General features: G+C 39.5%; 1 protein-coding gene across 9 annotated transcripts in view; it reads right to left on the minus strand.

Moving 5' to 3' along the window:
* FHIT (fragile histidine triad diadenosine triphosphatase) overlaps window positions 1-27,311 on the minus strand; it is a 1,408,202-nt gene that overhangs the window by 836,835 nt on the left and 544,056 nt on the right. For 3 of the 9 annotated variants that reach the window (XM_042929867.1, XM_042929860.1, XM_042929868.1), the window contains exon 1: window positions 25,850-25,908. The exons of the other annotated variants lie outside the window; for them this stretch is intronic. In XM_042929867.1, the coding sequence (XP_042785801.1) occupies window positions 25,850-25,868 (19 nt within the window). In that variant the 5' untranslated portion in view covers window positions 25,869-25,908. Of the gene's footprint in view, window positions 1-25,849; window positions 25,909-27,311 lie in introns of those variants that run through there. 9 annotated transcript variants of the gene reach the window in all.

Consider the following 27,311-nt stretch of genomic DNA (forward strand, 5'->3'; position numbering starts at 1 on the left):
CTCGGGCTGCTTCCATAATTTGGCTATTGTAAATAATGCTACCATATATATATACATATATATATATATATATATATATATATATATATATATATATATTTTCAAATTAGTGTTTTCGTTTTCTTGGGTAAATACTCAGTAGTGGAATTACTGGATCAAATGGTAATTCTATTTTTACCTTTTTGAGGAAACTTCATACTGTTTTCCACAGTGGCTGCACCAGGGTTCATTCTCAACAGCGCACTTACATTTTTAATTGATGAGCATAAGTCACTTGTAAACAACACATAATCATCACTCTAAAATGAATATATAAAATATGAGACAACTTTTCCAATTTAGTAACTGAGTATAAGTGAACTTTTTTGGTGACCGAACACCTTGAATTACCTCTATATGATGCATCATTATAAAAACACATCCTCCTTATACAGTACGCTAAAAGGGAATGGTATATAAAAATGAGCAGAAAGGAGCCAAGGCAATTACCCTGAAAGGTGCTGTGTTTCCTAAATAAGTCTCTGGCTTCTGTTCCTTTAATTAACAGTACTTAATATTTATTGAGTGCCTACAATGTGCCAGGCAATCTGTTCACGTACTTTATAGGTATTTTATGGTTTAACCTCAGAATAACTATAATGTGATACTAGTAATTATAATAATGATGATAGTAATAGCAGCTCAGATTTACTGAGTGCCTACTATGTGCTAAGTGCTGGTACTAGGGATCAATCAGTATGGGCAATAACACTTTTCAGTGGGAAATCCTTATCACAATGGAAGTCCATTGTGTAGTACAAAGGAAAGCCATCAAGATTAGCTTTCAGAAATACAGGATTTATATTAGTATATTTGGAGCAAGTGCACAAGTAAGCCTGACCTTGTGTGGAGAGAGAACACAAGGAAAAAAGCTGGCAGATTCATAGAACTAATAATAATTTGGGCCACAGAAGTGAGAGGAATTGAAACTATAGTAGGACTCTGACCACGTAGATACAAAGACCTTGGTCAACTTCTGGTTGTCCTGGAAACAGGATTTCAGTCATTATACAGAGATAAAATCACAAGGTAAAAAGGAAAACTAATTAGATTTGCAGCCACACACAGAGCCTAACTCCATCTTGGGAGATGTTCTAGGAGGAGCTTCAGATGTATTTTTGCCACAAAGAATTAAATCCTGAAGGGGAAGGATTTGGTTTACTTATGAAAGGATCAATGTGAAATGGCATGCTCAAGAGTAATGCTATTCTGACTGTTGCTTCTCCTGGCAACTCTGAACAAGACAGTGTAGGGATTGAATTATGTAGGTGTATATAGCCCGATTCCCCTCACCAGTTTCTCCTCTATGTAGGAAATAGCGTGAAGAAGGAACAAAACAGTACATCCTCTTGGTGTCCTATGTGATTAACCATGGGATTGAAGAGATCTCTGCTCACTCTCTCAACCTCCCCTCCAATTGCCCAGGAGGTCTGGATTTATGCAGAGTGGAGTGACCAAGAACCAACGAGTTCATGTAATATCACAACTTTATGGATAATATTCTGCTTTTACCAGATTCATTTCCTAGATTCCACATCTGCCAAGAGGAATTATATTCAGAGGGTAAGTAACCCATCCACAGTCTATTTGACACAAGAGCTTTGTGACTTCATTCAGACTCCCTTCTGTTTGCTTGTGATTTCACTCTTCTCCAAAACATTTTGGTTGGGTATTTTTAAAATGATTTCTAAGCTTGTGTATATGCCTTTGTTCATATCTAAACGACTTTGCTCAAGCACACACACACACACACACACACACACACACACAGAGTATAAATAAGAAAGGAAGATAATTTCTGCTAAAAATACTGTCCACGAATTGACAACCTGGGTTATAGCTTAATATGGTTTGGTTTGGTGCAGTTCTACAGAGCTAGCTTTGTAAATGAAAGGTGTGATCCTGAAATCACTGTGATAAAAGTGATTTGAAATCATACTACTGACAGTCATAATAGAAACAAATGCCTACTTACCACTCATAGCTCAGCTCTGGTGAGAACAAATCAATAGAGTAAAATGCTTTCGACTTCTTAGAGAAAGGTTCCACCTGACAGATACCAGGAGATCAAATATTCACACTGCTTAGGACCAAGAAGAGTATGGATTAGGGCATATTTGAGAAGACAGCAAGAGGATAGAAACCCACCCTATGGGGCCTTTGGTTGCCTGTCCTTTATCTTTTCATTTGTTCATCTTCTTGTCTCTGTCCTGCGAGTTAAAACCACAGCAATAAAAGATGCATTTCCTGCATCAAGGAGTTCTCAGTCCAGTGGTGCAACTAATATATGATTTTGAACTATGTTCTCCTAGAGGTGTGCACAGGGTATGCTATGGGAACACAATGAAGGGGTATCTATTTTTTCCTAAGGGGGTTTTGAGGAAGTTGCCTGAAGTAGCACTCAGAAACAGATTACAGGGGATGGGAGAGGAGAAGAGAAAAAGCAACAAGGACCTCCAAGACTTTGGGCATGTCAATTTTTATATGATATAGCATTTTGTCACTCCATCATAGATAAAAACTTTCCAGGGGATGTCCATCCTATATAGCCTTCTAGAAACCAGAGGATATTATTACCCAAATTTACCTGGCTACTTTTAAGAAGGCCCAAGCTCTAATTTCTCAAGGATGATATTCTTCTTGCCCGCGATTGTTACTGGAGCCAGAGATACCAAGTCTTTCTACCTAATTTCCTGACCAATGAAGAATTCTCCTTTATGATGTTCCTAATAGAGTTTCCGTCCATTTCCATAGTAAACATTGCTTGTTAAATTTTGGTTCCTCAGCCCCTTTTCCCTTTTTGTTACTTCATTCTGCTTCCTTTTTGGAAAATTCCCCCCTATTGTAGGCAGTCTTTGCAGTATAGTAAATTGAGTGCCCTACCTTTTCACTATAGGATTTGAAGACATCCCTGGAGACCTCTGGTAGATGTTCTGTCCTCCCTACTCTACATGGACAAAGGATGAACATGTAACTTAAGCTTGGCCAACCAGCCCTTCTCCCCTTTTCCAGAACTTTAAATAGTAAGGATGGTGACACAACACACAATCATTCATCTGTTATTACAATGACACCTCAATGGCCAAGTAGATTCTATCTTGATTCCTGTTTCAAGCCTGGTCCTACGGCATGCATCTTTTTCTGTTAATTCTCTGATAACCTTCTAATAAACTCCATTTTAGCTTATGTTAGCCCAAGTTGGTCTCTGTTACTTGTTGTCAAAGTACTTTAATTCTGCTTGAATCCTCCCACTCATGGGAGTATCACTACTTTGTGAGGCTGATTATCCCACTGGTATACCTCTGAATTTGCTACAGTTATTAATTTAAGCTACAATCAGCTTCCCTATTACTAGGGTCTGTCATTGGGAACCAGAAAAACTAAATTTTTGTCTTTCTATATAATAACCACTTTAGTATCTGAGGACAGCAAATAATCACAATAACCACACCACAAATGTCAACTCATTCCTTTCTCAAGTTAGAAACCACCATTTTCTTTTCTAACATGATGTAAGTTCCCACACAACAGAAAGAGAAGAGTTGGATTGTTGATGGGTATCTTAATCTTATTTTCGTGGGGCCCCAGGGAAGTAAGAAGACACTTCCTCAACATGTCTCTTTGAAAGAGAGCACTTCTATGTTTATTGTCCGCTGGGTTAGTGCATGGTAGAATTCATTGATAGGATGCAGAAAGCCTTCTTATCAAATAACTATGAGGTTTCTCTGTTTACTCTCCAGTCTGCCCCCAATTAACAGTATATTATCTTCTCTACTGAAGTTGGGATAATTGGTGGTTATTTTCAGAGCAACTCATCACAATGATAGAGATTGATTATTTTTAATTGAGGTAGTAGAGGTGTTGAACATTCATTGGGCTCTGAGTAAATGTTGCTAGGATTGCAATTTCCCAAACCACCTGTCTGATAAACATCATGTCATCAACATTTGCAAACAATCCGAAGTCATCCCTCGTCCGTTCAAGTATTCCCCCTTCTCTTCTCACATCCAGTCTAACTACAAGTTTATGATTCTCTATTCATTTCACTACTTCAGAAAAAACATTTGCCTACAAAAAATGTATCTATTCTTGAGCAGTAGCAGGTCAGACACTGGAGTTTTCATGACAATCAGAGGAGAAACAGAAGGAATGGACAGTCCAGAGAGAAAAGGAGCTCCACTTAGTACCACGCTTCCTTGTGGCAGAACTTTCAGAAGAGCATAGGGTAATGTCCATCTTCTCTCTTGCTGGTTCATGCAGCGGATGACTTTCTCTCCCCTCCCCAACCCTCCCCTACCATGCCCTCCCTTGCCCTCCCTCCCCCTCCTCTCCTTTCATCTTTAGTTCAGCGGACACCAGCACCACCTGAGGATAATGTGCTAGCCTGAGGAGGCCTGAGGCAAGTAGCCTGACCAGCACCAACCAGCACTCAAGATACTGTCTCCTACTCTGGCTCCGTTTCTTCCAGTGCCATGGGTGTTCCCAGTTGGCTATGCCTCCCACTGCTCAGGAGAGATTTGATACTCAACGAGGGCTGAGGAGAAATTGTTTTGGATCCAGGCACTGCAGCTGTTTTAATACAGGCAAAACTATTCACCAGATGTTCACTCCAAGTCACCATGGTTCTACTTGGGGATGTAGGGACCCAGGGCAGGCTGCCCCAAGATGGGATGTTTTGGCGTAAAGCTTATTTTGAGTTAAAATTAATCAAAACCCACCAGATGCAGGAAAAGCTCTCTGCCTCCCCCTCAACTGCTTAAATTTACATTGGAAAGGAGAGCCTAAAACAGGAAGAGAGCTTTAACAGACAGTCCCCTTTACCTAAAGAACCTGTCTGCATAATAGGGCCACGTAGGTTTTCCAAACATTTCCTCTCCCTTCTTGTTAATGGCCTTCCTCTCCTTTGTATCCTGAAACCCTATACTTCTCCTTAGCTCATATACACTTCATGTTGCCTTGTCTTTGGAATCTCCTGTCTATGTGGATTCTCCATACATACACCTATTAAATTTGATTTTCTCCTGTTAATCTGTCTCATGTTGATTTGATTTGAAGTCCAGCTAGAAGGACCATAGGGTAGAGGAAGGTCTTCCTCCCTAAAACAATCCAACTAATAGCAAAGGATGACTTAGCTTTCCTTTGGCCTCCTGCATGTGTGTGCTCGCGAGTGCGCATGCGTGCGTGTGTGTGTGTGTGTGTGTGTGTGTGTGTGTGTGTTTTCAAGAAAGAAAAGAAGTTGGACCAAATAAACACTGGCCCATATCAACATAACAGTATCACAAGCTCATACTCCATCCTGATAATACATATAGATTTATTTTTTGACTAATGAAAAAATATATCATACAAAAAAATAATAAATCCTAACTGGTATACATCCCTATTTGGCTTTGCAATTCAGACAGAATCACATAAACAGAGAACCATATGAATAGGAGACACTCTTAAAAAATGGGATGGTGCTAAAGTAGTAAAAACCAAGACATAAAAGTTTGGTTTTTTTTTAAACTCTAAAATAACCAGTTCTGTTCACATTTTACTATTTCTTTAAATGAGAGTTCTTTTCAAGTGATGCATATTTAATGCAAGGGTTTTTTTTTAATTCTCCAATAACTCTTATTACATTGTTGTTGTGTTTTATAATTCATATTATCCTGGAACTTATAAAATTTAGTAAATTCAATCCTTTGATCTTTGGACCAAACACTGGTATGGCATAAATCCATCCGGGGAAGTCCCCATAGGTTCCAAACATTTTTCCTGATCCTGATGAAATTTTCTCCCATGTGGGTTTTAGAAGGTGTTCCTTATGCCCTGTGAGGGACAGAATGTCCCGACAGACTATACAGTAGATAAAGTACTTTGGAGTCTTTCACCTTATCCCCTTCCTTAAAAATTTTGGGCCCACAGTGCCTGGGTGGCTTAGTTGGTTGAGCTTCTGATTCTTGATCTCAGCTCAGGTCAGGATCTCGTCATTCGTGAGTTTGAGCCCCACCACATCGGGCTCTGCACTGATGGTGCAGAGCCTGCTTGGGATTCTGTCTCTCCCACTCTCTCTGCCCCTTCCCTGCTTGTGCGCTCTCTCTCTCTCTCTGTCTCAAAGTAAGTCAATAAACATTAAAAAAAAATGTGGGTCCACTCCTGCTGAGTTTGAGCTTCTGTCTACAAGCAATGTTTGAGCTTCTATCTACTTCCTCTGCAGAGGAAGGAAGGGGCAAGGGGACTGACACCTTAATGTTCACCATGAGAATTAAACAGACTCAACCACCTAGCCTCTCTCCTGGAGCAGTATTTTCTTGTAACATCTTTAAAATATTCCAGTGAGAGGGTGAAAGGCTAAGAGAAGGTAAAAGCTAGACACAACTAGTGAAAGGTTTCAAACAGGAGCTTTGGGACACCTGGGTGGCTCAGTCAGTTAAGTGTCTGATTCTGGATTTCCACTCAGGTCATGATCTCATGGTTCTCCTGAGTTTGAGCCCCACATCGGGCCCTGCAGAGTCTGCTTGGGATTCTCTCTCTCCTTCTCTCTCTCTGCCCCCACCCTCGCACTCTCTCTCTCTCACAAATAAATAAATAAATAAATAAATAAATAAAAAACAGAAGCGTTGCTCTCCTACCACCAGCTCAGAGAGGCTTATGGTGGACAGTTGGTACCTACAGGCAGGGCACACACCATGGGGACACACAGAAGAGAAAGGCACAGAAGTGGTGAAAAACAGTACTAAATCACATGGCAAGAAATGTACTTATTTAAATTCCTGTTCAGTCCTTATTTATTATGTCAAGGAGAAAGCCTCAGTGCGGTGCCACATGTCTTAATCAGCTGTTGAGCACTTGGGAATCTCCCCTTTTAATAAGGGGAGAATAGGCCTCAGGTTCAGAGCCATGATTCTCAGGAAACAGCATCCACCTTGAATTAATTTGTGATAATTTACTTTCACTGAGTATTTTTGTGTTCCCTTTCTCATCGTAGGAGGTGGCATGGTTTCCCATTTAAAATAGTGGCAGGGTTTCCTTTCAAAGGCTGTTTCAAAAGTGAGTTAATTTAGGGCTCCTGGGTGGCTCATTTGGTTAAGAGTCCGACTTCGGCTCAGGTCATGACCTCACGGTTTGTGAGTTCGAGCCCTGCATGGGGCTCTGTACTGATGGTGCAGAGCCTACATGGGATTCTACCTCCCTCTCTCTGCCCCTCCCCCGCCTGCCCTATCTCTCTCTCTCTCTCTCTCTCAAAATAAATAGAAATAAACTTTCAAAAAAGTGCCTTAACTCAAAGAAAGATTAAATATATATATTAATATATTAAACAAAGCAATGCCATATACAGGCTGTTTACAGATGTGGCAAAAACTGTATCTGGGGGCACATGGATGACTCTCATGCCTCTTTGGGGACTGATGAACCATCAGCTCCTATTGCTCCCCAACCTCCTCAAAAGGAAGTAGTAGCATCCCACCTGACAGGTGTGTGGACTCCAGCCTTTCCCATGTATGGGAGCATAGGTAATCCAAAAAGTCCACCCACACTGCTTTTATCCTGGCAGGCAGGGCCTGTGGCTCCCTATTCCCTTCTCCATGAAGTGTTGCTTTTGATGAGAAAACATTTCTCACAATTCCATCCACTCAGCTCAGGCAGATATCTCCCTGTCCCACGTAGAGCATACCCATTCACTTCTACTTGTCCACCCTCCTTTATGTTGTACACCGCCCCCCCCCCCCCCCCGCCTGCCAAAACTCCAGCTGGAACGTGCTTCAAAGGTCTCATTTCTTAGGTGCCATGCAGGAAGAAGCTTCCACCCTTCCCTTTATCAAGCCCAGAGCTCTCGCTATCACACCAACACGCTGCATACTCAAAGCCTGTGTATGTAATAAAGAACTTTATTCCAAGACTTTGCAGAAGGAGAGTGATTGAATACATTGTTCGACGCTGATTTTAATTGTCGCTCTAATCTGATCAGTCTCTAACCAGCTAATCGCTATTTAATCAGTTGCTTTAATTTTATTACAAAGCAGCTAGAATGCAGCTGTGGGTAGACACCACACAAATAAATAAAATGCATTATTATTTTTATTATATTTATGCATATGAGTTGTATTTTACTTTTGTAAAACTATAGTCATTTCCACTCCACTAGTAATTTGTTTGTATTAAACAGTATTATGTATTTGCATGGTGAAAACTGTAGAAATGTCTATCCATTGCCAAGTTTAAGTTACATAATAAGTTGCTAGACATACCCACCTTCATTTGCCAAATAATTGTGATTCATTTAAATATCTGTACAGTGCTTCAATTACTGATGTTATTTCTATTAATTAATGATACTAGGATTAGTTCTAAAGAATAAATAAATATAAAAGTTGAAACAACAGAACAAGTTCATGCATACAAAAGGAATCTGAGCTGATTACCCAGAAATATAATTCCATGTGTTTCCACACAATTCTCCCAGAAGAGAAAGCCTGGCAGCATTAATAAAATTCTGACTGGTTTAGAATTGAACATGGGTACAATAGGTTCCAAAGTCCTATGTAAGTATTTGAACAACTTGACCTTATTTCAGCTTCTTGAGGGAATTATCAGGGAAAACACAGAATCAACATGAAAAATTAGTAAGGACCCAAGTAGGGCCTGCCTGAAAGGGCTTAGGTAACTGCCACAAAGCTAAAAAAGATATTAATAATAAAGTCACAACATCTCAAGGCTGCTCTTTCGACCTCTGACATACTTATTGCACGACTTCCAGGCTACTTACTCTGAAGTCTCAATTTTTTGATCTGTAAAATAGGAGTCATAGCAGGTGCTCGTACATTAACATGAGGATTAAAAGAGATAATGCCATGAGGCTCTAGCCAAGGGGTCCAGCTGCTCCTTTGGTACTGGGATCTCTGCGGCTTACCCAGCACACCCAGTGCTGCTTACGTCATGGTCTTCTCTTCATCCTGCTGAGGCTCACTGATCCAACAAATGTTCACTGAGTACCTCTGATGGGCCAGCCACTAGGCAAGGCACCTGGTACACAACACTGAAGGTCAGATTTGAAACAAAAGTCATTTCTCCAACGAGAAAGAGGATGACTAGATTTGCCTTTAAACAAAACAGGCTCAGGTAGATATTTATGTTAAAACCAAGATCAGGCCACCTATGGAAATATTCAATGGAACCACTAAAGAAGAAATGGCCCCTTAGTCCAAGCTTCTCCTTTTATGTGTGATGAAGGAAGACTTTTATGTGTGATTAGCATCAGAAGAGTGCCTATTATTTACATAGTATTTTGGCAGCCTGAAGCACTGTTTTGTGTGGTAATGTTCAAGGCCATTCTGGACAAGGTCTAAAGATCTACCTGCCTGAACATCACTACCCCACCACTGAACCACTGAGTCCATCTCCCAGAAAGAAGATGGCTAACAAAAGATATCTGCATAGAACAAACCAGCCAGTAGGTTGGTGTCATTCTTGTCCTGAACTTTTAACTGGTTCTACCCATACACCACAGAGATGACAGCCAGTGAAATCTCCCTGGGTGCAGTATGGGAGGCACTGCAGTTCTGTTCTAGGCAGTCATCTAAGGCTCCCTTACTTTGCTCCTGCACAGGGTTCTGATCTGCTCCCTGGTCCTGTTCTGCCTACCTTAAGAGCTCTCGGCAACATGCCCCATTATTCACCTAACCCTCACCTGCTCTATTTAATGACTTTCACTCACTGAATGAGGTTCAGAAACAATACCTGACAATCATGGCTCCATATCCAAACCTAGGCCTTCCTCTCCAACTGGCAGCCTAGGTGGGCTCACCAGGCCTTCAGAGAGGAATGGTCAAAGAGAAGAGAGGTCAAACAGAAAGGTCAATTCTCATGCATAAGAAAGATGAGTTATGAACTAACTGTGAAACTCTAAGTAACATATTCTCTGACCTTCATCCTCCAGATCATTTGAATTGAAAGTCATTGAAATTGCCTTACATAGATATAATAATACATGCATGCATTCATCATCGCAGCCAAAATATGTCTTTTATCACAGCCAAAGAAATCTTCTCACCTTCTCCAATTATACCAACAGGATTACTCCATCATAAGGTACTTGACCTTGCTAAAACAAACAAAACCAAACCCAAACAAAAATACACCTGTGCTTTGCATTAACAGTAGAAGATAAATATTGGGTTACAGAATCATTTTTTAACATGAGAGTAAAGATACATATCCATTGCTTATTAACATCTGTACCCCTTCTACAGCCAAGTTACCTATGCCAATACTGAAGAAAAGAAGCTAGGGTGGTGGTAAAGGATCATTGTAGTCCATATACTTCCTCAAGAAGGAGCACCATTTCTCTCCGACTAGCTAAATTCAAAAAAAAAAAAAATCTGTGAAAAAAACCCAAATGCTCTTATAAAAACTTTAAGACTCGATGACAAAGCATGGCACACAGACCAGCATCTACTCACACGATAGTAGACATTATTAAGCAATCACAGAACTCTTTCCACTGTGTCTATACATAGCCTGCAAATGCCTCCCACTATAGCATCTCAAGTAAATGTTGGCAACAGATCATAATTGGCATGAATGATAAAAGCTATTTGAAATCCCTGCATTATGAGACTGACTCTATTACCCTCACTGCCATTTTGAGTGCTAAGAATTAAAAATATCTGGGTGCCTGTGTGGTTCAGTCAGTTAAGTGTCCGACTTCAGCTCAGATCACGTTCTCACAGTTCATGGGTTCAAGCCCTGCACCTGGTTCTGCACTGACAGTGCAGAACCTGCTTGGGATTCTCTCTCTCTCTCTCTCTCTCTCTCTCTCTCTCTCTCTCTCTCTCCCTCTTTCTCTCCCTCTCTCTCTACCCTTCCCCTACTCACAAGGGCATGCACGTGCTCTCTTTCTCTATCAAATATAAAGAAAATACCCTTAAAAAAAGAATTAAGAATATCAAAATGTCATTACTTACATAAAATAAAATAGGAAGGTGATCCTCCCTGTAGGAACAGCAGTCTGAATATTAATAAAATATTTCAACCCTGAAACTTGCAGAACTTTCTTTTTTACCACTCTAGTGACTGACTTTTGCTCCCCCTGCCCCCTCTTCCCTTTCTAAAGCATAAAGGCCACTCCTAGGTCAGAAGAGTTTCAGGTTGAGTTCTGGCCAAACATTGTGGCATCTAAGAGTCTTGTTTCACAGGATGAACATCATCTTGAGACAGGGGTGTCAGTGCAGAGTGAGAGAGAAGCCAAGTCAGCCTGCACTGCTGAGCTGGGAGAGTGGGTCTGAAGGTAAGCAGGAAGGCTGGGGAGGGCTGTAGTGGGAGGCAGGCTGGGAGCAAGGCGACCAACAAAGGTGCCAAGAGAATGGAGTTAAAGGAACAATGGCGCACATGAGTAATTCTTGGACTTTAGCAAATAAATGTGAAAACCGTGGCTCTCGAATGAAGAGCTCCTTTTCATGGATTTGGGCATGTCTTTTCTGACTACAAATACCTTTCCTGGGGTACCTGGGTGGCTCATTTGTTTGAGCTCCCAACTTTTGATTTCAGCTCTGGTCATGATCCCATGCTCATGGGATCGAGCCCCACGTTGAACTCTGTGCGGAGTGTGGAGCCTGCTTGGGATTCTCTCTCCCTGTGCACCTTCCCCCGCTCATACACACATTCTCTCTCTCTGAAAGAAAAAATAATTTAAATCTTTCCTTTCTCTACCCTCCAGTCCTTCTTTTCTTCCTGTACACTCCATCCTCTTCTCCCTCATTGTCCTTCCCACCCCCTCCTTTTTAACTTCCATTTCTTCCTTTCTTTTGCTCTCTTTTATCATTCCTTCTTCCCTTTCCCTGTTATTGTGCCTTGTCCAAGTTTAGACAGCTGTGCCCACCAGCCCCTTGTGGCTAAGGTACTTGTAGCTTATTCCCCATGCAGCACAGCATAGAGAGGACTCAAGGGTCAGAGGCTGGTGGGGTTCCCAGATGCTACAAAGCAGAGGAGAGGGGAGGCCACCTGAGGGAAGGAAGCAGTGAGGTAGTAAGCAGAGATGGAGAGGGTGTGTGCATGTCCATAAACAGGATCAACAAAGTCCCAAACGGTGTCACAGTAAAGTTAGCAAATAACCAAGAGAGTAGAAAACAGTATCAGGCAGGGGGTAATGCAGCTGGAAAAAAAGAGAGAGAGAAATAGGAGGCAAGCAGGCAAAGCAGCAGCATTAATAAGCAGCCATGACTGGAAATCGACCTGGGGGATAAATGTCAACAAGGAGGTGCACACCGAGGGTAGAAAGCAAAAACCAAAATGACAAACTATGGCTCTGTAAGACTGGATACACAAAAACAGAGGTGTGCCGATTACGTGGCATGTGAGGAACTCGGTACACATGTCTCGTTTTATTTGAATTTTTGTATGTTAATCTCAGTTTGGAAATAGAATTGTTAGTCTGAGATTTAAAAATAACTCGTATCAATTTGGGAGCCAAGATAAAACCAAACGCCCATTCTAGTCTGACTATAATGTGGACTGACAGCACAGAAATTCTGTGTGAAACCCACCCGATTGGACCTGAAGGTCAACCCCATCATAACGGGGTGCCTCAGAGAGCCATTCTTCCTAACTAGTTATCGATTTGTAAAAAATCATGAGTGTCTTATATCAAATGACTGCTCCTGAATTGTTACCTTGTATCAACAGAGAGTAAATATTGGCATTTTCATATGGCAATCTTCTATTTGGGAATAATCTAGCCTTCCTGGAGGGACAGAAATAAAGCACATAACAGTCATTTACCAATCATATAATATTAGACACCAGTAATTTGTCATCCACTGCAGTGTTCTAGAATCATTAGAGGAGACATTCAACTGCTCTCAGAAATGCAAGGTATGATCATATAGGAAATGCGATTCTGCAGGCTGAATGTACCAAGTCTGGACTAAGGTTTCATGACTCTAGACTGAAAGTTAATGACCAGTGCAAACCACCAGGCTACTACAGTAAAAGAGCAGCAGTAAAAAGAGCCTAATAAATCAAAATTTTAAATGGCATATTCATTTTAGTTACAGTCATTACAGCAAAGTGATGGTCCAATTTACTTACACAGCGGGTTACATTGATCATAACAGCAATATTTTAAGTGATATTATCCATTAATTAATTAAGCAAATATTTGATTAGTACCTACTATGTGCACAATGCTCTTCCAGATGATATGAGGCATATGCAGACTTTATAAAAGAGATCATCTCTGCCTCCAAGAGCCTTGTAATCCAATAGGGAAAGAAGACCTTTTGCAGACTTGTGTACAAAGATAAATATGACTGCATAATATAAGAGGTAGACAAAGAGCATGATTCAAGACTATAAAAAGTGATATAACTTATCTAGTCACTTTATAGGGAATGTCAGGTAAAGTTGTATGTAAAAAATCATTTGTACATATATGAAAGAAAAAAACAGACTTTGGAGAAGCCAAAATTGCAAGGAAAGGATGTCCATAGAAACAAGTAACATAGATGTGCTGAATGATCTGTTGTCAACCAAGAATCACCAACTCCTTTGCAATCTACAATGCAAAGTTGATAGTGGGGATTACGTTTCCCAGAATAATACCCTTCCCTGACTCACAGGAGTCAGCCAATGAGAAAAGAGTGAGATGTGGAAAGTGAAGAGATGGTGAAGTTAGCCCTAGAAGTCACATAAGTGTGTGCAAATGAGATCTTTTTCACTGTTGTACACTAAGAGTGGGTTAGAGTGGAGTGGTTAATTCAATATGGCCCTGCTTTCTGTATTGAAACGGTAATCTATCTCTGAGTTACTAACACCCTTGCCACTGAGTCACAATTATGGAAACTGCCATTGCCAAGATTCTTCTTTTTCATGCGCTTTATTTGCATGTTAGTTGACTTAAATATGTATATACTATATTGTCACCTGTTTGAATGTCTATAGGACCTATTAACATCGCATCTCTTATAAACTCACCCCAGTTGTGTTGGTGTTTGCTCTATTTAATTCACTATATGAGTAAGCGTATTTTCAAATATAAAAAGTAATTCTAAACCACAATGCAAATTCACAAAAGCCACACCAGGTGTCAAAATATTTCATCACATTTAATGATTATGATGTGTGTAAGTATGCTGAATCACTTTCCCCTCCATCCCTTTTGATTTTTGTTTGAATTATACAAGCAATAGTCTCTTGAAAGTAGTAAGTGACTATAGCAGAGGTACAGGATTTGAAATTAAAAACACAATACCGTTTACATTAATATCAAAAAATGCAATACTTAGATATAAATTAAACAAAATATGTCCAAGATACATATGAGAAAAACTAGGAAACTCTGATTCTGAAAGAAATCAAAGCAAATCGAGAGAGAGAGAGAGAGAGAGAGAGAGAGAGAGATTTCATGTAAATTGATAGGAACACTCAATATTGTCAAGATGTCAGTTCTTCCCAACTTAATCTGCAGATTCAGGGCAAACCCAATACAAATCCCAGCAAGCTATTTTGTGGATACCAACAAACTGATTCGAAAGTTTATATGGAAAGGCAAAAGATCAAGAATATCCAACGCAGTATCAAAGAACAGCAGAGCCAAAAGACTGACACTACTGAACTTCAAGACTTATTACAAATCTACAATAACCAAGACAGTGTGGTATTGGCAAAAGGACAGACAAATAGATCAGTGGGGGATAATTGAGAGCCCAGAAACAGAACCACAGAAATATAGTCACGTGATCTTTGACAAAGGAGCAAAGGCAATAAAACTATGAAACTCCTATAAATAACATAGGGGAAAAGCTAGATGTTCTTGGGTATGGTGATGACTTTTTAGATAGAATATCAAAGGCATGATCCATGAAGAAGATAATTGATAAGCTGGACTTCATTAAAATTAAAAACTTCTGTTCTATGAAAGTCCCTGACAAGAGAATGAGAAGACAAGCCACAGATTAGAGCAAAACCTTTGCAAAAGACACATCTGATAAAGAACGGTTATCCAAAATAAACAAAGAACTCTTAAAATTGAACAATAAGAAAATTAACTATCCAACTAAAAAATGGGCAAAACACTTGAACAGACACTCACCAAAGAACAGATGGCAAATATACATATGAAAAGATGACATCAGAAGTCATTAGTGAATGGCAAGTTAAAATAACAATGAGATACCATTATACATTTATTAAAATGATGAAAATCCAAAACACTGACACCACCAAAACCTGGAAAGGGTATGGAGCAATAGGAACTCTCATTTATTGCTAGATGGAATGCTAAATGCTATAGCCACTTTGCAAGAGAGTCTGGCAGTTTCTTTCAAACTAAACATATTCTTACTAAATGATCCAACAACCATATTCCTTGATATTTATCCAAATGAGTTGAAAACTTATGTATATACACAACCTTCAAACAAATGTTTAAAGCAGCTTTAAATTGTTAAAATCATAATTGCTAAAACTCATAATTCATAATTGCCAAAACGTGGATGCAACTAAGATATCCGTCAGTAGCTAAGTGGATAAACAAACTGGTACCTCCAGACAAGAGAATATTATTCAGTGCTAAGAGAAATGAGCCTTAAAGCCATGAAAAGACATGGGGGAACCTTAAATGCATATTACTGAGTGAAAGAAACCAATCCAAAAAGCCTACACAATGTATGATTCCAACTACATGACATTTTGGAAAAGACAAAACTACGGAGATAGTGGTTGCCAGGGTTCAGGGGAAAGAAGGGAAGGATAAATAGATGGGGAAAAGGGGATTTTTAGGGAAATGAAACTACTCTGTGTGACACTATAGTGTTGGATACATGGCATTAAACATTTGTCAAAATCCATAGAATACACAATACTAAGAGTGAATCCTAATGAAAATGACAAACTTTAGTGAATAATAATAAATCAAAACTGGCTTATCATCTGTAATAAATGTGCCTCTCATACTAACACAATGACAGGGGAAGTGAGGACCATGATGAAAACTATGCACTGTTTGCTCAATTTTTCTATAAATCTAAAACTTCTCTAAAAAGATCTTTTAATTTGGGGGCACCTGGGTGGCTCAGGTGGTTAAACATCTGACTTCAGCTCAGGTCATGATCTCATGGCTTATGAGTCTGAGCCCTGTGTCAGACTCTGTGCTATCACCAGACTATCTGTACAGGCTATCTGTAGCCTGCTTCAGATTCTGTGTCTCCCTCTCTTCTGTCCCTCCCCTGCTCAAGCTCTGTCTCTCCCAAAAATACATACACACATTAAAAAAAGACAGCTACATGGTCTGACAGTTAAACTGTAGAGAAAATTGACCATTTGACTACACAGGCAGTATACCAGTGGAGTGTCCATTGTATATGGTGAATAACGCTTTTCATATTTACTAATGATTTTAGCCCCTGGGGTGATACACAGTGTAGGGATTGTTAACTCCATTTTAGAGGCAAGAAAACTGAGGTTCATGGAGGTTAAATAACTTGCTCAAAATAATCTGAATCACTGGTAATGGAGCTGAAAATCAAAACCCAGTCAAGCCTCCAAATCTCATGGTACCATCCCAAAGTACCTTCAACAGTTAACAAGCACCCACTGGCCCTTTTATCACAGTCCCAATTGGCTGAAAATGACATTTTCATCCAACAAGGACAGGACCATATCCATATCTTAGTCAATATTAGGGCTGCATCTTTCCCTTTCCTTAAAGTGAACATCGTTGAATCACATGGATTGCTTAAAGGTAAAATTGTAGACAGGGTTTTTACACAATGTGGTGCTCAGTTGCTTAGGAAACTGTTTTTGTCATTAGGTGGACAGGACTAACACTGTTAAGTGAGGGAAAGGCAGAGGGGAATATATAGTAAATCCAGTGTTTATATGAATTTCATCCACAGGGAGTATAGCAAAATAATCACAATTCAATGGAAAAAGGAGCTTTTGAGTGGGTTGTGAAATAAGCTATTAAGTCATGCAAATAAATCCAATGTCAACACCTCAGCCTGGGCTGATTGGATTCATGCATTGGAACTCATACTTCATGAGAATTTAAGACCCCTGATGTTCTCAGGGGTTTATTCTATTGTTGTTCATTTGGATTTCTGGGTTTTCTTTTAGGGGGAGGGGATTAGAGAGAAGGCATGCCTGCTTTAAGGTGGGAAGCTCATGAGAAAGGGGAAGCTGTGTGCTGCAAGGGCTGAAAAAGTATATTATCCTAAGACTTTATCAGTAGTTACTGCCTTTACCATTTCTGAGCCCTGTGCTCTAGAAAAGTATCCTCTCTTCTTCCATGTAACCTACCCATCTAACTGTCCCATGAGACACATCTGCCCAACCAGGCAGAGACCCAACAGATAATTCAGAAGGGATCCTCACCCATGAGTTGGAGATGTTGCTGTTGTCAGCAGAGATGTTAACCTGCAAGTGGCTGCAAGTAGCCTTTCCCCTAGGCAGCCCATCCAGGAGCATTGCGAGACTTTGCCTATCTTAGGCAAGGCCCCATCTACAGTGCCTAACCCAGCACCTGGTGCACATAGTAGACGCCCAACAAATACTCATTAATCTGTTGCATGAGTGAGAAATAACCCTGTATTCTGTTATATAGTTGCATAGCTGCATCTATTTGATACCAAAGTTTAGCCTCCTCTGACTAAAGGACCATGCTGTATTCCCAGTACCAAGCAAAAGTCCTCCTGACTTGAAAAACAATTGTGTTAAGTAGCATGCTCATTTAATTCTATGTAATACCTACGTAAATATATATTCTCATTTTACAGATGAGAAATCCGGACTTCAGAGAAATCAAGTTACCTAGCTACAGTCCCAAAGCTAATAGAAGATAGAACCAGGATTTAGATCCCACTCCATTTTGGCTGCAAACTGTATGTCCTTTTCATCTGTGTTCTGCCCTAAAATGTATCACTCAATGGCAGATACCAATGTTTAAATCCAGAACCTTTCTGACTTATGAAGGACTACTGTGTGAAAGACACTGGAAGCTTCAGAGATTCAGTTTACTCAGAACAGAAGAACAAGCACAATATAATAATACTGGTGAAATATGAATGGAATGGTAGTTAGAAATGGATCCTCATGGTGGTAAAATTCTGAAAAGACCAACAAAGTCCTCCTTATGGAGTGTCTTCAGGAGAGCACTGCCTACCTACAGATTTGTCCCACTTGATTGGTCTTAACTTGCCCGATGCCAGGTGGAGGGAATGCAAGTCTTCTCTCAGGATCAATGTCTCCCTCTCTGCCTCACTCCCCTCCCCTCTTCCTTCAGTATCTCCTATACACCAGGCAGTGTGCTGCAAAATAATGAATGAGACAGTTTTTGTTGCTGTTATTTTTTTAAATCCTATAACACATAGAGAATAGTTGGACCAAAACATGGTTAAGGCAGTTCAAGTAATGGAGAGAGAAACTCAGCCACAGCATGGTCTGAAGAGCTGTCTCGGCTAAGCCTTAGTGTAGTCAGGAGTCTGGGTATGCAGAGAACTTCATGCAATTTAGTACTGCCAGAACATAAAGCAAGAAGCAAGGAGCGGTGAGAGATGAGCAGCTTGACAAGCTTTGGTGTCATCTTGACAGTGATAGATGGAAATCTGGAGAGCTTAGGCAGAGGACTGACAAAGTTTAGAAAGTTCTTACAGCAGCTATATGCTTGAGTGGAATTGGACAAAAGGCCAGGGGGCCAAGTTAGGAAGCTGGTACAGAGTCTCAGGAAAATATAGGAACCTGAATGGAGAACCAGGATTGATTTGACTATGATTCAGAAAGTTAAATATTTTAGGAGGATGGGAGAGGAGTTTATCATGGAGACAAATAATAAACTAGCAAAATGGCAGAATAATAACTGGGCATATAGATTATTAAGGAAGTTACTAAGCAATGTTGACAATTTTAAGTATGCTCATGATATACATGACTAGGGCTTTCTATTGTCCAACGTGTGGTCAGTTTTTTGTTTTTTTTTTTAATTTTTTTTTTCAACGTTTTTTATTTATTTTTGGGACAGAGAGAGACAGAGCATGAACAGGGGAGGGGCAGAGAGAGAGGGAGACACAGAATCGGAAACAGGCTCCAGGCTCCGAGCCATCAGCCCAGAGCCTGACGCGGGGCTCGAACTCACGGACCGCGAGATCGTGACCTGGCTGAAGTGGGACGCTTAACCGACTGCGCCACCCAGGCGCCCCAATGTGTGGTCAGTTTTGATGAGCTTCTCTGTCTTAACATAATGTTTTCAAGGTTCATCCATGTTGTAGTAAGCATCAGTGTTTAATTTCTTTTTATTGCCAAATAATATTCCATTGAAAGGATATACCACAGTTTATTTACATACTCATCAGTTGACGAACGCTTGAGTTGTTTCTACTTTTTGACAAGTATGTCAAAAAAACAAAAAAAAAAGTTGTTTCTACTTTTTGACAAGAATGTTATGAACATTCATGTACAAGTTTTTGTATGCATGCATATTTTCATATCTCTTGAATGTATATTTAGGAGTGGAACTATTAAATTATATGATATCACTATATTTAACCTCTTTAGTAACTGTTTTCCCAAGTTTCTGCACCAATTTACTTCCCCATCAGCAGCGTATAAGGGTTCCAATTTCTCTACATCCTCCTTTTGTTTATAACCATTCCAGTGAGTGTGATGTGCTGTCTCACTGTGGTTTTGATTTGCATTTCCTTGATAGCTAATAATTTTAAGCATCTTCCCATGATCTTATTGAGTATTTATATATCCTTTTTGGATAAATATCTATTCAGGTCCTTTGACCATTTTTAATTGGGTTGTCTCTAAATTATTATATATATTTGATATTTTATAGATTTCACATAAATATACACTACACACATATATATTATATGTAATATATATAATGCATATATATTACATTATATATTTAGATACAACTCCCTTATCAGATATATCATGTGTAAGTATTCTCTCTTATTCTGTGGACCATCTTTTCACTCTTTTGATGGAATCTTGTAAAGCACAAAAGTTTTAATTTCAATGATATTCATCTATTTTTCCTTTTGTTGCTAATGCTTTTAATATATCAACAAAAAATCAGTGCCTAATCCAAAGTCAAGAAGACTCATGGTTATGTTTTCTCCTAAGAGTTTTACATCTTTAGCCTTTACATTTGGGTCTTTGATCAATTTTGAGGTAATTTTTGAATACAGTGTGAGGTAGGGTTCCAACTTCAGTCTTTGGCATGTGGATATACACTTGTACATATAATTTGTGGAGAATATTATTCTTTCTCTATTGAACTGTTTGGCAGACTAGTTGATAATCATTCACAGTAAACATGAGGGTTTATTTCTGGACTCTCACTTCCACTCCATTGAACTATATGTCTATCCCAGTAGCATACTATCCTGATTACTATAGATTTGTGAGTTTTGAAATCAAGAAGTCCTTCATCATTATTTTAGTTAATTCTGCCAAGAAGCCAGCTGGGACTCTGATAGGCACTGCATTCATTTTGTAGGTCATTTCAGGGACTACTGCCATTTCAACACTATTATTTCCAATACATGATTCTTCAACAACGTTATATAGATTCAGACTAAAATTTTACACTTATTTTGTTAAATTTATCCCTAAGTATTTTATTCTTTTTGATATCACAGTACATAATTTTTTTTCTTAATTCTTTTCCTTATTGTTCATTTGCCAGAGTATAGAAATACAATTGTTTTTGTATATTGATATTGTATCCTGCAAATTTTCTGAACTTGTTTACTATTTTTAATAGTTTTTTAGTGGATACTTAGGATTGGTACATACAAGATCATGTCATCTGCAAATAAGAAATAGCTTTTCTTCATTCTGAATCTGGATTCTTTTTATTTCTTTTTCTTGCCTAACTGCCCTGACTATAACCTCCAGTACAATATTGAATGGAAGTGATGAGAGCAAATATCTTTGTCTCCTTCCTGATCTTAGAGGAAATGCATTCAGTCTTTCACCATTAATTATGATGTTAACTGTGAGGTTTTAGCATATGCTCTTTATCAGGCTAAGGAAGTTCCCTACTATCATAGTTTATTGACTATTGTTATTATAAAGAAGTATTTTTTAAAAATATTTTTCTCTGCATCTATTCATATAATAATGTGCTTTCTTTTATTCTGCTGATAAGGTATATTATACTAATTGATTTTCAGATATTTATCCACACTTGCTTTCCTGCATTAAATCCCATTTGGTCATGATGTATAATTCATTTTAGATGTTACTGGATTTGATTTGCTAGTATTTTGTTGAGGATTTTTGTGTCTATATTCCATAGAGATATTGGTATGTAGATTTCTTTCCTTGTCATATCTTCATAGTGGCCTCACAGAATGCAGACAAAGTGCACTTTCCTTCTCATTTTTTGAAAAGTGTATGAAGAATTGGTGTTAACTCTTTTTAAATGTTTGGTAGAATCACTAGTAAAGCTATCTGTGCCTGGGTTTTTCTTGGTGGGTCATTTTTAAATTGCTAATTCAATCTCTACTTGTTATGAGTTTACTCCTATTTGATATTTCTTCTCGAGTCAGTTTTAGCAGTTTTTATCTTTTGAGCATTTTGTGCATTTCATCTAATTTGTTGGCATACATGTGTTCATGATATTACCTTATAATACTTGTTTCTTTCTATAAGGTCAGTAGTAATGTCCCCTTTTTCATGTCCGATTTTGGTAATTTGAGTCTTCTCTCTTTTCTCTTTGGTCAGTTGAGAAAAAGGTTTGTCATTTTTGCCGATCTTTTCAAAGAAAGAAATTTTGCTTATTTGATTTTCTATTTTATTTACTTCTGCTCTAATCCTTATTTCTATCCTTCTGTTTACTTTGGGTTAATTTTGCTTTTGTTTCTGCAATTTCTTAAGGTGAAAGAATAGATTACTGATTTGAGATATATATATGATTTGAGATATATATATATATATATATATATATATATATATATATATAGATATATTGAGTAAATGTTAAGAGCTATCTACATTCCCTCAAAGCATTTAGTAGTATTCCATATGCTTTGGTAGGCTGTGTCTTCACTTATCAAAAAGGTTTTGTTTTGTTTTGTTTTGTTTGTAATTTCCCTTATGATTTCTTCTTTGGCCCATTGGCTTTTTAAAAGTATACTGTTTAATCTCCATGTACTTATGAATTTCATAAATTTCTCTTATTGTTTTGTAATTCTACACTATTGTGCCCAAAGAACATACTTTATATAATTTACAACCTTTTAGATTTTTTGAGGCTTGTTTTATGGAGTACCTGGAGAACATTCCATGTACACTGGAGAAGACTGTGCATTCAAGGTTCTTTTTGACTTTTTTCCCTCATCTGTTTCTCTTCTCCCGTGATCTCCTAAACTGTCTGCATCATTTACTATCACATCCCACCATTAGGTTTCACTAATTTCCAGCTGCTTGTCCTATTGGGTTTGATAACACCCCAGGAGGGGCATAAATTGCTCCAGAGTGTGATCCAATTAAATTCAGACTCTTTTGCTGGGGGTGGGGGATACTTTTGAGGCCAGTTTTGTTGGGTTTTGGTGTTTTTGTTTTTTTTTATTTTTTTCTGGCTTCAGGAGGACAGATCTTCCCTGATAATATCTGGTAAACTAAGTGAGGTATGGTTAGGCTACTGCTAACATTGAGTTATGAACCTTCTCTTAACTGTTTATCACCACAGTCTCTGTTGGTTTGGAGAGAACCCTTAGACTTGAAATTCCCCACACTGTTTCATATCAATTGAGCTCCTTTGGTTTGAGTTTTAGAGCTCTCTTTTCTTTTAGCCTGCCTCTCTCCCTAGCAAATCTCTGAGCCACTGCTCTGGACCTGGGGAATGGAATGACACCCTTGCTTTGTGAGCAGGGTACTGGTTAGAGGTGGTCATTTTTTGGTATTCTTGATTTGCCTCTCCCAGAATGGAACCTCTCCCCTTCCAGGAAGCTAAGCAAGGGTAATCTGTATCTCAGTACTCTCAGCTGCCATACCTGCGGTAGAGTGTCCATCCCATGTGTATGGGCTGGGTGAACGAAAGTGGTCTCTAACCTGTTAGCTACATTCACCAGGAATTTAGCTTCTGTAACTCAGACCTGGATGGGATGAGAAATGCTGGTGGCCTGCCCCTTTTAATGAGACACCACATCCCTTGACTGAGAGCTAACGGGAAAGTAAGCTCTATCTTGGCTCCATCTGCCCAACATGGAGCTTCCATCTGGCTGCATTGGATAGAATGTGGTGGGGAGGAGGAGGAGCAGGTCATGGTTCAAATGCCATAGACCCTTGCTGCTCTTATCAAGATTTAGTATATTTTCTTAAATATTCGTTTGCTGCATATGGTTAGGAGAATTCCAGAGACTTTAAATGGTTGGGTTTCTTTTTATCATTTTTACCAGTTATGGTCGTTTTGCTGGGGAATAGGTCTGTGAACTGCCTCACACTGTCATTTTAGAAATGGAACTCCAATAAACTTCTCTTTAAGCTTGGAGACTTAGAAGTTGCTTATTATCAAAGCAGAGGCTAGCTTAGCATGACCAAACTCATGCCTAATATTAAAGCAGATTTTTTTTCCCTCAAAGGGGGAAAAATACTAATGATTAGCCAAATGTACCCTTCTCTGATAAGTTCTTGTCCCTTAAAGCCAAGTAACTGTCACTGGTCACATTCCAAAATAATGCCTTTCCTGTTTTTCCTTTGTCCTTTCTGTTGCCTTAGCTGGCTGCTATAATGTGCCTATACATTCTTCATCCCTCTGACGAGAAGCCCAAATCCTTTCAATCTTTAAAACACAAAACCCAGGGGCGCCTGGGTGGCCCAGTAGGTTGAGCGACCGACTTCGGCTCAGGTCATGATCTCACAGTTTGTGAGTTCAAGCCCCACGTTGGGATCTGTGCTGACAGCTCAGAGCCTGGAGCCTGCTTTGGATTCTGTGTCTCCCTCTCTCTCTGCCCCTCCCCAACTCATGTTCTGTCTCTCTCTGTCTCAGAAATAAACATTTAAAAAATTAAAATAAATAAAATAAAATAAAACACAAAACCCATTTAAAGATGACAATATGACCATCAATGAGGGCAGGAACGCGATCTATTTTATTCACCAGGCTCCTTGCAATCTTTAAAACACAACACCCATTTAAAGTGGACAATAGGACCATCAATGAGAGCATGAACGCCATCTATTTTATTCACCAAGTATTCTCAGATCCTAAAACAGTACCTGGCTTGCCAGATACTTCATAGCTGGTCTTGAAACATTTTTTCAAATTTTTCAAATGAAAATATTTTTCAAATGAATGATAGTATCAGTAATCTGCTCCTTTTCCTTTGCCATACTGGCTGCCTGAGGGATGGAAGTGATGAGAGAATAGTTTGTCTTATGGTACATTTCTGAAAGTATCCTCCCAAAGAGTGGTTCAAACTGGGACCCTGACACCTATGTTAAAGGATTCTGTGTATTGATAAAATAACCCAAGAGTCTTCTCGCCAGGAGGTCTGTGCTCATTTTCTCAGGAAACCCAAGGGGTATATTCTGGCATGTGTAGCTGACACCATAGAACAGAGTGTGGTATATCAGTTATGTGAATGAAAAGCAGTGTGAGGAAGTTGACTCCAAAAGACGATGCTGTTGAAAAGAAAGCAAACGGTTCTGAAAAATCAGCCCACACCTGGTACACAGGAAGACCCAAACGCCTAGCAATACCCTGGCTGATCAGAGGATGCAGGCTTGTTCTCTTACTTTGATCTGAGAGAATCAGATCTCTTCCCAAAGCCATCAGAGCCCTGTCTTCAGATGACTGGGTCTAGAAGTCCTAGAAAATTCCTGAAATAATGGTAAAATGGTAGCATTGAACCACCACAAGAAGCCTCTTTGGAAACTCTGTTCTAAATTTCTAAGGTTTTGGCTCTGTGTCTCTCTTATGTATTAAAGTCCACCTACGTAGCAAGCCCCACACCAGCCCTGCCTACAGACCTGGCCAAGTCCCCTACTTACATACCTAACACCATCAGTTGAGCTTTGCCAGGAACTTCACCTCCTCTAGATCTCTGGCTTTCTGATCTTTCTAGCCACCTATAATTTGCCCAACATCCCCTCCCACCCCATCCTATCTTGATCTCACTCTGCTTTGCACAGAGTAATTAATCCATTGGTTAATTGGTAGGTTCAATTAATTCATCAATCTCCTGCTTTAGTCTCTGTTGGGATTCTATGACTCTGTGTCTTTAACCTTATTGGAAAGCAGCCACATCTCAGATTTTACCCTCACTTCCTCCCAGGTCATAAAAAAAGGCAGCCCAGAAAGAAGTGGGTAAAAAACAGCTCTCAATCTTTGCCCTCTTGGTATCAGCTTTGAGACACCTGGCCAAGTACAGCCTGTGCTAAGTTTCAAAGAAAAGGCAGATAACTTTGAAGATTTTATTTCACAGGGACAAAAGATAAAAGTCTCTGTCAAGTTGTCATTAGATGCTTAATGCTGTTCGTAGTGGGGTGCTGGGGCTCCCCTCCTCCTCCGTAGACCTCTAGCAGAATAGGTTTGAGAGCCTTAATTTGGGGAAGGATTTACAGCTGTGAAAAGGCATAATATCATTTTGATTTGGGTTGTACTAGGCTGGGGAGGCCAGATTACATTTGTATGAAACTGTATTAGAAGATATGACTGAAGCCACCAAAATCAAATAAAGGGAAAATTTTCCAGGGAGCCTAAAAATAGGGGCCTGCCTTTCCAACACCCCTACACTGTTTCATTATTATCTTGATTTACACCAGGAGGATCCAAGCAGAAAAACAGAAGGTAGATGGCAAAAATGCTTACGCTTGCCCGACCTGTCCATCCATCAGCCTGTCATAAACCTAACCCAGAGATGGGTTCCCTGGATAAAGAAAAAAAAAATTAATTAACCCTTGGAGAATGTGGAAGTTAGCAGGGGAGAACAACTTATGAATAATGCCCTGCTTTCATCTCCTGAGGTACTGTCTAATTCAGAGTCTCAGAGAAATCCATCAAATAGTCTCTGAAGTTTTACCGGGCCCCGGTCCACCCACCACCGCCATATGCCACCACGTGCATGTGTCACACAGCATCCCCCAGACAACGACTTATGCAGAGAGTGTGCCTTTCCTTCAGAACAATCTTAAAACTATGACTCTCCTCATTTGCACGGCAAACAATGAATTACATTCTGTACCGCAAAAACCCAGCTTCCTCTGTGAGGAAGCATGGAAAACTAGTAGCTGTTGCTTGGAATTGTTTGTATTACACAGTCACACAGACCTGGGCAAATCAGCAGCATCTTCTAGTAGGATTTAGAGACACATAAACTGAACACCATGGGTAGAACTTCTAAAATTGAAAGTATTGTGCCAAAGCCTCTAGATTCAACCAGAATGTGTTGATCACGGTTGGGGAGAACTGGGGGAAGCAGGGCTGTTTTTTATCATCAGAAAAGAACTGTGAACTTCCAGCAGTGGGGGGAAATCATGCTGACAGCTACAAGCATCTGCAAGGGGCTACCTAATTCTCAAACTGTTGGGTCCTCTAAGACTGGCTAGTAGCCACGGAAAATGATGCGTGACGATGACTTCTCTGATTTCTGGCAGGACTTCTGATCTCTCAAGTACCACGGAAGATTGAAAGACCATTTTTCCCCACAGGAACCACTTTCAGCGCACGTTTTATATACCTGCACATCTCCTCAGACAGGTAAAATATCACAACTGTCTTAACTCCAAAGTGAAAGTTGCACTGGGCCCATGACCAGAGGGCTCAAAGTCTTTGGTTTGGGCACACACAGATGTCTTGATTCACCTGAATAAACAGGTGTTGGTGTAGGAAGGCACCGCTTCTCCAAACGTGGGGCAAAAACACAGTTTCCTCAGGGTCAAAACGTAGTGACAATGGCACAAAATTCATGTCCTGACTTTCAGATGTGATTTACAGACAAGATTAATCAGATGAAAAATACATCCGAAGTCTCTCAGCTTGATCAAAAGAACTCCCTGGGGATAATTTCTATTTATTAATATATTAATTTATATAATTTATGTATAATATATCTACAACAAGCTAATACATATACATGTAAAGATACCTGTTGGTATCTTTATCTTTTTCTCAACCCATGTACACACCTCAGTGTGAATAAGCCTTGTTTCTAACATTCTATGTCATCTAGGAAAAAGTTAAAAAGAAAGTTCTCTTTCTTTTAGGAGCCTGTTCATTTCCCTCACCATCTTCTCAGACAGTATAACAGAGTTTCCTTCGAGACCCCGAGAAA

The sequence above is a fragment of the Panthera leo genome, chromosome A2 (genome assembly GCF_018350215.1).
Source record: "Panthera leo isolate Ple1 chromosome A2, P.leo_Ple1_pat1.1, whole genome shotgun sequence".
Lineage (NCBI taxonomy): Eukaryota > Metazoa > Chordata > Mammalia > Carnivora > Felidae > Panthera > Panthera leo.